Here is a 12922-nt window from a genome sequence, read left to right on the forward strand (position 1 = left end):
CCCCTCGACCATCATTAGGACAAAACTTAAACATCACTGACTTCCCGCCTCTTACTACCATCCAAGAAAAGGAACATAGCAACAATGTTGCGACCCGCCGATCTCCGAGATCTCAGTGGCGAGTGATCTCTACTACCCCAGACCAGGAAGCTACATCTCGACATCGTCGGAATCACTCTCCTCGAGCTGGGGGAGAAGTCAATTTGGGAATGGATGTTCTCCCACAACCTCGTGGCCTACCAACCTTAGAATCGGTTATGGAGGAACTAAACGAGTCGACCCTACAGTACCTGAATGTAGAAGATCCAGTGGAAAGAGCAGCACGTCAAAAACGTGTGCTGCAGACTGAGATTGATGGTACGGTAGAGGAAACAACAGCAAGGATCCTGCGTAACTCCACTGCTAATGCCTTAGCTGATGCTGGACTAGCTGCTTCTCACACGACAGAACCAACCCCCCAAGTACCATCATCCGACACTAAAGCGGTTAAACCAGTTCGAAGACGAGGCAGACCTGCGAGGATTAACACTTCTCGTACAACTATCAGACTCAGCCCTAAGACTTACGCTGGAATGGGATCCCGAAAAAGGAAACTGGCGCAGGTCCAAGCATCCCCAGGGACCTCTAACAAGCCAACCACGAGACAAGGGAGGAACCCAAAGCAAGCTTCCTCCACAGCAGCGCCCCCGATTACTCTTATTCCGTCAACCACGAGGCAGCCGATGGATTTTCGGTTGTCAAAAACCGATCTTTCTTAGCTATGCTAAGCTGGAATTGTCGTGGGCTGGGGAACACCATGACAGTCCATCGGATCAAGGAGCTTAACCAGCAAGCTTCCCTTGATATAATCTTCCTCATGGAAACTAAGAACCCGGACGCCTTTGTCTTGAAAGAGCTTGAGTTTCTTGGAGCAGATCGAAAACATCTAGTTTCCCCAGAGAGACCTAATAGTTGTGGACTGGCTCTCTTCTGGACGCAAGACATTGATCTTCAAATATTGTATTCCTCAAAGAATGTAATTGATACTATCATCTCATACAAAGGAGAAACTTTTTTCTCTACTTTTGTTTATGGAGCTCCGGAAGCACCACACCGTTCTGCTATATGGGATATTCTCATCTCTTTCGCGCTAACAAAGAACTCTCCTTGGATTCTTACTGGAGACTTCAACGAGATCGTCGATAATAGCGAAAAATCTGGCGGCCCGGAAAGAGCTGAAGGCTCCTTTGGTGCGTTTCGCAGCATGCTAACCAGCTGTGACCTTTTCGACCTCAAGCACACTGGTATCTCTCTCTCGTGGCGAGGAAGACAACTAACGCATCTTGTGTACTGCAGGCTTGACAGAGCCTTAGTGAACCCCGCTTGGTCTGATTGCTTCCCAACGGGAAGATGTCACTACCTAAACTTCGATACGTCCGATTATAGACCACTGATCACGGTATTTGATTCATCAAACCGAAGACGAAATCACCTCTTCAGATATGACAGCAGGCTGAAAGATAACGATGAGGTGAAAAACCTTATTGCTGAAGTATGGAACGCAGACCCCACCTTGACGATGGATGCTAAACTCTCACGCTGTCACAGAGCAATCTCCGACTGGACTCGGGAACAGTCTTTCAACAGCAAAGAGACAATCAACAACCTCAAGCAAAGCCTAGAGACTGCCATGACTGACCCCAATGGAGATGATTCACTCCTTGCCTCTTTGAACGCTAAGCTGCGCCTTGCATACAAGGAAGAAGAGGAATTTTTGCGCCAACGCAGAGCACGCAACAGAATGTCAGTTGTTGGGGTCAAAATCGGTCACGACGGAATCAATGTCTGAAAATCCGTAAAAATCGGCATGAACATTTTTACGAAAAATAAATCTTTCGAAAAATAAATCGAGCCAAGCTCGGTCGCCACGTAGCGACCGAGCACACGTCCTGCTCGGTCGCTACGTAGCGAACGAGCGTGCGTTCCGTTCGGTCGCTACGTAGCGACCGAGCTCTTCCAAAACGTCGATACGACACAAATCCATGCATTCTCGTATACTCTTCGATGCTGTCTCCCGAAGACCGTAGCGAATCCATTTCATATTTTCCGCCATTCGAAGTCAGCAATCAAAATTTACGATAAAAACCGCGGAAAGTTCGTTTTTATCGAAAGAAGTCGTAATAAACGCTTCAAGTCGAAAGACGGCCCAAAGGGACCTAAGGCATGACTCGAAGCCCACCTTACGATTTCTTAACCAGCAACCCGTAAACCGTGGTTTACGCTTGGTTCGCAAGGAAACATAAATGTCAAGTTTCCGCAGATAAATACAAAATTTTGAAGATAATTACAAAGATCGGGAAAAATAGAATATCTCCATTTTTAGGCTATGATGGCTTAAGGGCAGAAGGGGAAAAGCGTAAACTGACCTAGGAGCGAGTATATAAGGAGTCCTAGGCAAGAGGCATGAGGGACAACTTTTTAGACTCAGAACTCTCCACACTTAAAAACTCTGAGGCATTATTCTCGACATGCTCTGTTTCCATGAGTGGCACCCGATTACCAGACGAACGTGCACAAGCAGTTCGATCTCTTGGTTCACTCTTGAACTACGCTCGGCTTGATCCTCGAAAGGGGTACGTAGGCAACCTTTCTTAACGTTCAGTCCGAAATCAATCAAAAACTTTTTCTGTATTTTCTTCGTCTTTTCTTATCGAGCTGCGAGTCAACTAGGTTTGAGCTTTTAGGCCGCTAGAACTAGGTAACTCGCTGACAGCCTTTGCGGCCAAAGCTTTTATGATCTCTTGTAATGATCCCAATGCTCTCACGCGGACTCGAAATAAGATCTACTGTTTTCTCTAAACTCGTTTGTTATGTTTTCATGATTTCCGCATATATTTGGTCACTTGCCGTTGGCTCTCGCAGAGAACCGGGACCTCTGGGAAATTAGGATTTTCCTAGTTTTCTAATTTAAACGTAAATCGACAGTGGGAACTTCGGTTCCCACAGTTTGGCGCTATAAGGAGGGGAGGTACGGATTACTCTAACTCATAGCCGCAAAACGCTTGATCAAAACAATGTCTGGAAATACGAAAGAGAAAATCGCAGCAACAACGCTGGTAAGAAAACTCCAGCCGCCACTACGCCTATGGCCAACGCCTATGCAAACGCCACAGTTCTTGAGAAAATCGAAAACCTTGCTGCGACTTTTCGCCACAGGAAATGCAATGAAACGAGCTCGCGATTTCTCTTTTTAAACATAAAGGAAAACGATAAATTTTATCAAACCCCGTAAGTTTGGCTCATTACTGAACAAAGAAATCTCAATGCGTAAGGGTTTTACCAAAACACGTTTTCCGAAAACATTTCGGAAGGGTAAAACTTGTTCTCCCAAAAACCGCAGAAAACCCCTAGGTTAATCGCGGAAAAAGGAAGCGCAACAAATCGATTACACAGCTCGGTCGCTACGTAGCGACCGGGCAAGCACACAGCCCGGTTGCTACGTAGCGACCAAGCTCAAGCCAAGCTCGGTCGCTACCTAGCGACCGAGCACGCACACAGCTCGGTCGCGGCGTAGCGACCGAGATCCAGCCAATAGCGACCGAGCACGCACACAGCTCGGTCGCTACGTAGACAGCTCGGTCGCTACGTAGTGACCGAGCACGCACACGGCTCGGTCGCTAAGTAGCTACCGAGATCGAGCCAACTCTCCACTCGCTACGTAGCGACCTGTCAGGCCTAAAAAGTGTCCTCGTTTCCGTTCTCTTTTGAATCCTCATCGTAAGACTTTTCGTTTCGTCTCAATCGGAGTTTCCGTTGAGATTTTACGATGAAAACAAGTAGGACTCTTCTTGGCAATCAGAGTTTCCGTTGAGATTTTACATCGAAAACAAGTAGGACTCTTCTTGGCTTACTTCTACTCGCTACATAGCGACCTGTCAGACCTCCAGATCGCTACATAGCCACCTGTCAGGCCTCAAAAAGCTCCTCCTTTGTGTTCTCTTTTGAATCCCGATCGAAACGCTTTTCGTTTCGTCTCAATCGGAGTTTACGTTGAAATTTTACGACGAAAACAAGTAAGACTCGTCTAAACTCCTTCGCTTGCTCCTACTCGCCCTTACCTCCATCTTTGTGTTCTCCTTCAAATCTCGATCGAAACGTCTCTTGTTTCGTCTCGATTGGAGTTACCATTGAAACTTTACGATAAAAAAAAAACCCGCAAAGACTAGTTTTCTCGCGTGGACTCATATTAATCGTATAATACGGCAACGATTAACTTAACACCTTAGCCGCCTCAACTATACGATTAAGTTGAACCTTTTTATTGACTTCGTATCAGTCAAGTTCGGAAGATAAATGTCAAGTTTCAAAGGATAAACACCAATATCGAAAAAGGCGAACATACACAAGAAGAGGAAGGGGAAATGAGCAAGCAAAACTGAGAAGAGACAAAACTGCATCTTCGAGAGAACTAAGGTATTTGCGACTTGAAATTTTTGAAATCACACTTGGAGTTTTCGTAGGAAATTACTAAGAAATAAAAACGCCTATGAGACTGCCATAGAACTTTAGGGAACATAAAACCTAGGTGGATAGTCTAGCGAACTAAGTCTTAGGTAATTTTTCCTGTCTTGATATATTGTCCCATAACTATTCGTCCAGATCTTGCAAACCGATCTAAACTCTCCGAGAATCGAGTAACGATCGCCACGCATATCAAGCTCGCTTCCTAAGGAGAGAAAAAACTAGAGACAGGAACGTCTTCTTAAAACCGATTCGTTTCTGGCAATTCTCTCGGAACAGACATGTTCCAAGTCTTCAACCTGGAAACAACCAAATCACAGTCCAAGCGTCGTCTTCAAACCGACTCGGACTGTCGATCATTCTATTCCTCGAGAAAAAGGGATGGAGTAGGTGCGTATACTATACTCGTATACTCCCATACTTAAAAAACATATTCAAACAATGCGATGTCTCGTCAAGATCAAGAAAATGCTTTCGACAAGAAAACGCTTTCGACAAGGAAAACTCTCGTAGAAATATGCGGAAAAATATTCATACAATGCGATGTCTCGTCAAGATCTTCCTAAAAGCAAACGACAATCTGAGATTCGTCTAAACGCTAGGAACTGATCCAAACCATGTTGGAAAAATTCTCAAAGAATATACAGTATCTATCATCGCAATCATTCGTTTAGAAAACCTCTGCCAAACTTCAGAATGAAAGTCGATGATTTGATGAAGTCATAAAGATCTTTTCCGATTTGATAAAACGAGTTTCGTATAAGAATCATTATACGAGAAATCTACAGGCATCAAAGCATCACTCTCATTTTCAGTTGAACCAACCGACTCACGTAAAAACATCAAAAACATTTGCGACAAAGCAAAATCAAGAACAAAAGTAACAGAAAACACGACAAAGAGAACACGTCCTCCCCGCTCATCGACTAAGTCTATCGCTGTTTAACTGATTCATTCAAGAAACCTGCAAAAATGTTTCGCGACTAGATCTAGGTGAAATAACCTTTGGTAAAACTCCATGAGTGACTCAGAGAATCTTTCACCGAAGAATAAAAACAAAATCGAAAACGTTTCTCAAAAATCTGCGGAAACATCGTTATTTTGACATCTCCATATGTCGCATCAATTTAATAAATTCGTAAAAACCGGTCGCCCGTTACTTACGCAAAAAATCCTTCGTATAATCAGATCATGTTATACGAAGTAACTTTCAAAAGTCAACATAATAGGTTTTACAAAAAAGTACTTTCCTTATAGCAAAAAACCAAGCTGTATGATCCGACATTGGACGATAATTTTAACTTTACTTCCTCGCACCACGATCTGAAAGGTCTCATTCTTTAGCCCTTGCGACTCACTGGCATCCGCTCTCATTCTGCTTGGTCACGTCCAAGCAGGAAATCACCCCGCAATTGACTCCGCACGGGCTCTGTATCGAGCTTCTTAGGCTTTATCTCCCTCAGAAACAAAGGAAACAACTTCCATACGAATAAAGAAAACATTATACGAAACTTTCATCGTATAAATTAACCCTAAAGTGGAAAAACGTTTTCTACCACCATGGGCATACTCGGCCTATTAATCTCGATAAATGCCATTCTTCACTCGCCCAATTACGCCTTTCCTTTGAAGCCGAACTAGGTTACAGCATCCCCTTTAAGGACGATTCTAACTTACTTGACCTTATTGACAGCACGAAAGTTTCATGGTCTAATCCTTTGGCAACAACGTCCTTGGCTATAAAGCTGAGCACAGCTTTCATGCAAAGCCAAAACAATTGAGCAACCACCGCTCCAATAACTTGACGGCTAAACGGTAATCCGGAATTTGTCTTGAAACGCCAAGTAACGATTACACAAACAATTATCGTACCACCCAAAAACGGAAATCATACGGTAAATTCGTCATAACAAAACTCAGTCCTAACAACCAAACAGTTAACGGAAATGTTCCACTTGTCAAAAATCGACCAAGTTTCATATACTACGATTCACTTTAAGCCCGCTGTGTTTTACTCGTAAAATGCGGCATGTAAGGAAAACTCGTAACAGAGCTCCTATAGCTATACGAAACATCCTCAAATAGACACGAAAGAAATCTCGGAAGGCCAACACCACACAAAGCACGGTATAGGAGGATGCCTCTTTCGGGGACAAATTTACGCGACCCCTTGGTCCTAACTCCTCGATCGTAAATCAAATCCAAACAGGAACAACAATTCTGGCTGCGAACATCCGTAGTCAAACCAGAATGTTTCCCAAACGCAGGGCTAAGACTAATCCCTTGCAACATCGCAAAACATCTTCAAGCCCGCGAACATTTCAAGCCCGAAACGCGGCATACGAAAGTATAACAAATCTTCAGCATCGCGAGACGTCGCAGACGCCTGAAGATTCGTTCTTCGACGAAATTTCCTTCCTCGATAAAAACACTTTCTTGGAAGACCAGACAATCATACGCACTAACATCTTCTCAAAACATATCCTTCGTGAAGACTCGAAACGGTAATTTTAACCATTAAGTTTGTTGTTGATCACAACAAACTCTTAACGTCCTAAACAGACTTAGCCATCTCGTAGAGATGACTCTCGTACATCCGACACAAGGAGAATAGCGCTATAAAAGAAACCAAAAATTTTTGGTCATCACTTCCAGGAGGCTTAAAAATTGTCCTTGGAGAGATGCTCGGTTCCAACCATACAAGTCGTATAAGCCGAGAACCTATCGCGGACTTTAAATCGGTATGGAATCAGGATGAAAATGAAAAAGGGATACGTTAGTCGAATTAGTCATCGCACCCTCTAAAACCAGGAGTAAACGTAGGTCTTGCCCTAAACCCAGCGCACTGGTCTCTAACATCTCTAGGCATAGTATCAAAAACCTTGATACGAGATCCCAAAATTTGTCTCTTTGCCAATATTCGAGCGTCTTCAGAAATCCCGCAAGTTTACACACTGCGGAAAACTCTCGAAACAGATCACGGATATAGCAGTTCACAGAGAGTTAGATTACGAGATGAAAACTCGTAGTCTTCCTTCTACACCCATATAAAATGCCATCGGCAGCAACACGCCTGATAACCTCTACATAAAAACCAGACCGTAAAGGTCTCGCTGGAAAACTAGTCATACAAACCTTAAACTCCAAGACGAACTACGAAAGGTTTGATCCCTTCAAAAAGGGTACATAGGCAGCCGTCATAAGGCGCAGCTCCAATCTTATCGCGTTCTACTTTTAGAAGAGCGAGAAGACCACTTACCACGGACCTTTTCGACCATAAATTCCGCCTAACTCACCTAACTTGCCTAACTTGCCAAGCCACTCCCCAGAACCTCACGCTAGAAGCTCATGGTTCTAACAAGCTGGGGGGCTAACTGTTGGGGTCAAAATCAGTCACGACGGAATCAATGTCTGAAAGTCCGTAAAAATCGGGATGAACGTTTTTACGAATAATAAATCTTCGGAAAAGATTTATTCTTACGAATAGCCCTGCGGAAGAAACACGAGACATCGGAGAAGAGCCCGAAAAAGGTCGCACGGTCGCTACGTAGCGACCGAGTGACCGTTCCGTAGCGACCGAGCTCTTCCGTAACGTCGATACGACACAAATCCATGCATTCTCGTCTACCCTTCGATGCTGTCTCCTGAAGACCGTAGCGAACCCGTTTCATGTTTTCCGCCATTCGAAGTCATCAATCAAATTTTACGATAAAAACCGCGGAAAGTTCGTTTTTATCGAAAGAAGTTGTAATAAACGCTTCAAGTCGAAAGACGGCCCAAAGGGACCTAAGGCATGACTCGAAGCCCACCTTACGATTTCTTAACCAGCAGCCCGTAAACCGTGGGACGGTTTACGCTTGGTTTGCAAGGAATGATAAATGTCAAGTTTCCGCAGATAAATACGAAATTTTGAAGATAATTACCAAGATCGGGAAAAATGGAATATCTCCATTTTTAGGCTATGACGGCTTAAGGGCAGAAGGAGAAAAGCGTAAACTGACCTAGGAGCGAGTATATAAGGAGTCCTAGGCGAGAGGCATGAGGGACAACTTTTTAGAATCAAAACTCTCGGCACTTAAAAACTCTGAGGCATTATTCTCGACATGCTTTGTTTCCATGACTGGCACCCGATTACCAGACGAACGTGCACAAGCAGTTCAATCTCTTGGTTCACTCTTGAACTACGTTCGGCTTGATCCCCGAAAGGGGTACGTAGGCAGCCTTTCATAAGGTTCAGTCTGAAATCAATCAAAAACTTTATCTGTATTTTCTTCGTCTTTTGTTATTGAGCTGCGAGTCAACTAGGTTTGAGCTTTTAGGGCGCTAGAACTAGGTAACTCGCTGACAGCCTTTGCGGCCAAAGCTTTTATGATCTCTTATAATGATCGCAACGCTCTCACGCGGACTCGAAATAAGATCTACTATTTTCTCTAAACTTGTTTGTTATCTTTTCATGATTTCTGCATATATTTGGTCACTTGCCGTTGGCTCTTACAGAGATCCAAGACCTCTGGGAAATTAGGGTTTTCCTAGTTTCCTAATTTAAACGTAAATCGACAGTGCGAATTTTGGTTCCCACATCAGTGCTCGAGGACTCCGATGGGAAAGCTTATTTTGAGGAAGATCAGATAGCTGGGCAAATCTCATTGTATTTTGACAACATCTTTACCTCCGACAGCCCAGGCGCCTCTGCGACCACCACGTCATATATCGTCTCCATAGCAATCACTCCTAGCATATCGGACGAGGCTAACAGCCAACTCGGGGCCATTCCATAGGCGACGGAAATCAAACAAGCTTTGTTTCTAATACATCCGGACAAGGCGCCATGTCCGGATGGTTTTACCGCGAGCTTCTTACACTCCAACTAGAGTACTATTGGCCCCTCCCTGGTCTTGGAGGTGCAAGCGTTCTTCCGTACAGGTATTATGCCAGCCGCGACAAACACTACATACATTAGGCTGATCCCGAAGTTGACTAGTGCGAAAGTGGTGGCTGATTACAGGCCGGTCGCCTTGTGTAACGTTTCATACAAAGTCATCACGAAGATTTTATCTCTACGCCTCAAACCGACTCTACAGGACATTATCTCGGAGACCCAATCAGCGTTTTTCCCTGGTCGAGCCATCTTCGAAAACGTATTGACTACACATGAGATCATTCATACCCTCAAGGCATCAGAGGCGGTGATCAATTGCTCCATGGCGGTGAAAACCGATATGAGAAAAGCATATGATCGCCTTGAATGGAAGTTCATCGAGACGGTCTTGCTTTGGTTCGGCTTTGCGACTGGTCTAGTGCATCTGATCATGCAATGCATATCATCGGTAACATACTCCTTCTTGGTTAACGATTCTGTTCATGGGAGAGTTTTACCAACTAGAGGCATACGACAAGGCGACCCGCTCTCTCTGTGCATCTTTATTCTCTGTGGAGATGTTCTCTCGGGTCTATGCAAACGAGCACAGCGCAGTGGACATCTAGCCGGTCTTGGAGTGGCCACGTCTGCCCCTCGGCTAAACCATTTGCTGTTTGCAGACGACACCATGTTCTTCCTCAATACTGATGAGGAAAGTTGCTCGACACTTATGGACATTCTTTAGAAGTATAAAATGTCGTCCGGTTAGCTAATTAACGCATCAAAGTCCTCCATTTCCTTCTCCGCAAAGACCCACAGGCAATACGGCGACGTGTTAAATTGTCCTTCGGGATAGAGAAAGAGGGAGGAACGGGCAAGTACTTGAGTCTCCCTGAACACTTCAGACGGTGCAAAAAGGATCTCTTCACTAGCATTGTTGATCGTATCAGGGTGAAAGCTGCGTCCTGGTCGTCGAGGCATCTCTCAAGTGCGGGGAAGCTCGTTATGCTAAAGTCAGTTCTTTCAGCAGTTCCCTCCCATGCAATGACTTTTTTCCTTCTCCCGATCAGTCTCTGCATCCGCATTCAGTCTACTTTGACCAGATTTGGTGGGATTCTTCCCTGGAGAAGAAAAAGATGTGCATGGTAGCTTGGAGCAAACTTACCAAGCCAAAAGCGCTGGGAGGTTTGGGCATTCGCGACATTCAGGCTTTCAACACTGCTCTTCTTGTGAAACAAGCGTGGTGGATCATCACTAAACCTGATTGCTTACTGGTTTGGGTCTTGAAAAGGAAATATTGCGGCTCTGCTCAGCTTCTTTAGGTCTAAGAGACAAAAACGATGTCACATGGGTGGAGGGGCATTCTTGCGGGTAGATATCTATTGATCACTAATCTGGGCAAGGTCATTGGTAATGGTGACGATACCAGGGTATGGAAAGACCCTTGGCTGAGTACAGAACACCCAAGTACCCCTATGGGACCCGCGACCGAGAGAGATCAAGACCTGTTCGTCTCTGATCTGATCTGCAGAGGAAGCGGGGATTGGAACATCCCGAGAATCATAACCTCGCCACCACATTTACTCCCTCAGATCCTACGTCTCCGACCCAGCATTACAGGAGCACCGGATTCATTCGCTTGGCTAGCAACAAAATCAGGGACATACTCTGTTAAATCAGGGTACTATGTAGCTACGACCCTGAGAAACGCCGAGATCAGGGAGGTAACAGAAGCCCAGAGAGTAGAGGAACATACCCTATGCAAGGCAATCTGGACCGCCAAAGTCTCTCCTAAGATACAGCTCTTCTTATGGAAGATTACGCACAGAGCTCTTCCTCTAGGAGAAAATCTAGCAAAGCGAGGGCTGCTCAATCATATCACCTGCCGACATTGTGGAGAACTGGAAACAGCCGAGCACCTCTTCATCCACTGCAGCTTCTCGTAACAGATCTGGTCTCAGAACATTTGGAAGCAGTACTTCAATCCAACATCTATGCCATCATTCGTGTCAGCCTTTCTTGCGACATCACCACTCAGCAATCTTCCCCCACTAGGAAACCATATTTCCATGGGTCTGCTGGGTGATTTGGACAGCAAGGAACCAACTTATTTTTGAGAACAGAGTCTTCGAACCTATGGATATTTTCTCCAAGGCAATTAGTTCCGCTAGGGAGTGGAACAATGCTCAGGCTTCTCTGACTTCTCCCCAAGTGCTTCGCAATTTACAGAGTCCTCCATCGCATCAACCTCTCACCGAGCTCCCTTACTTCACTGACGCTGCTTGGATATCGTTCGACGAACAGAGCTGGCTGCGGCTGGTACAACGTGAGCTTTGAAGGTGATATTCTGTTTCAAAGGTCTTGCGTTTTCGAGTTCATCACATCGGCCCTGATGGCGGAAGCCCTTTCTATCCGGTCCGCTCTCGTCCATGCTTCTGAAGCTGGAATCTTCAAAATCTGCATTAAATCAGATTGTCAGGCGCTCATTGCTGCCATCTCCTCGAAGTGACACTCGATTGAGCTCTTTGGAATCATTCGGGACATCGAGACTCTATTTTTACGTTTCTCTTGTATTTCTTTTAGCTTCATTCCTCGCTCTGTGAACTGTATGGCTGATACTCTGGCCAAGTCTGTACTGCACTCTGCTTTCCCCAACTAGTTTCGGTTGGAAGGTTTTATAATATATGGTGTTTAAAAAACTATTAATTTATAATTTATTTACACGAGAGGGGACATGCTATATGAATATTATAGTTTAATCCGGCAATGAAATATGCATGTAGGAGCAGTACTATATGCATGTGAATTTTGTCTCGTGGTTTTCGAATAATGATGCAGTTCTAAGTAACCAAAAAGAAATAGGTTTACTAAACCAAACTTTGGATCTCTTGTAACTAAAGCATGTATATATGTCATATACTATACTAAAAGCGATATATAATCATCAGAGATGCCCTCCACGTCAGATTGGAAATTAAGACCAATCAGAAATGAGCTTCCAGACATGTCACTGACAAGTCACCTTTTTCTCTTAGCTGAGTAAATTAATCAATGAAAATTTGTTCTTCCCCGGTAACTTTCTTTTCGCCTGCAAAACCTAAGTACACCAGTTACAATATCTATTTCTTTTCCACCTCCCTTTATATCCATCTATTATTGTTCAATGAAAGTGAGTAATCCCTTATATACTAAAGTATAAGTCATTCAACCAATCTTAATTTGCCACATGGTTCAAGCTTCATTTTTAAATTAAAAAAATCTAAATTAAAAAGAGTTGAGACAAAACAGTTTATTTCATCTCTATTTTAAACGAAAAGTAAAAAACAATAAAAAAATTATCGCTTCCCATGATCTACACTTTCTCATCGTACATCAAAATCAGTTTTGCAACAAGTTCTTTATAAAATGGTTTCAAATAGTTTATTTCTCCCATGCATGAAGTAACCATTGCTTTCAACTCTGTCATAATTTTTATTTTTATATTGACGATATCGTATCTTCTCTTGAGAAGACGAATCTTCAAGTTGATGGTGGCGGTAAAGTTTAGCAAATGAGTAAGCGATA

The 12922-nt window shown here is 44.0% G+C and overlaps 1 protein-coding gene across 1 annotated transcript; it reads left to right on the top strand.

Moving 5' to 3' along the window:
• The first annotated feature begins 796 nt into the window (after nt 1-796).
• On the top strand, nt 797-10103 carry LOC106404018. Its single transcript, XM_013844782.1, has 2 exons — nt 797-1805; nt 9424-10103. The coding sequence occupies exons 1-2, from the start codon at nt 797-799 to the stop codon at nt 10101-10103; spliced, it is 1689 nt and encodes a 562-aa protein (XP_013700236.1).
• Nucleotides 10104-12922: the final 2819 nt, after the last annotated feature.

This window comes from Brassica napus, chromosome C6 (genome assembly GCF_020379485.1).
Source record: "Brassica napus cultivar Da-Ae chromosome C6, Da-Ae, whole genome shotgun sequence".
Lineage (NCBI taxonomy): Eukaryota > Viridiplantae > Streptophyta > Magnoliopsida > Brassicales > Brassicaceae > Brassica > Brassica napus.

What these genes read in the sequence shown, in the direction of transcription:
- LOC106404018 (XM_013844782.1), top strand. Translation starts at nt 797, where the DNA reads ATGACAGTCCATCGGATCAAGGAGCTTAACCAGCAAGCTTCCCTTGAT. An exon ending in AGTTGTTGGGGTCAAAATCG is followed by an intron (nt 1,806 to 9,423) that starts GTCACGACGGAA and finishes TCTTCCGTACAG; the next exon opens with GTATTATGCCAGCCGCGACA.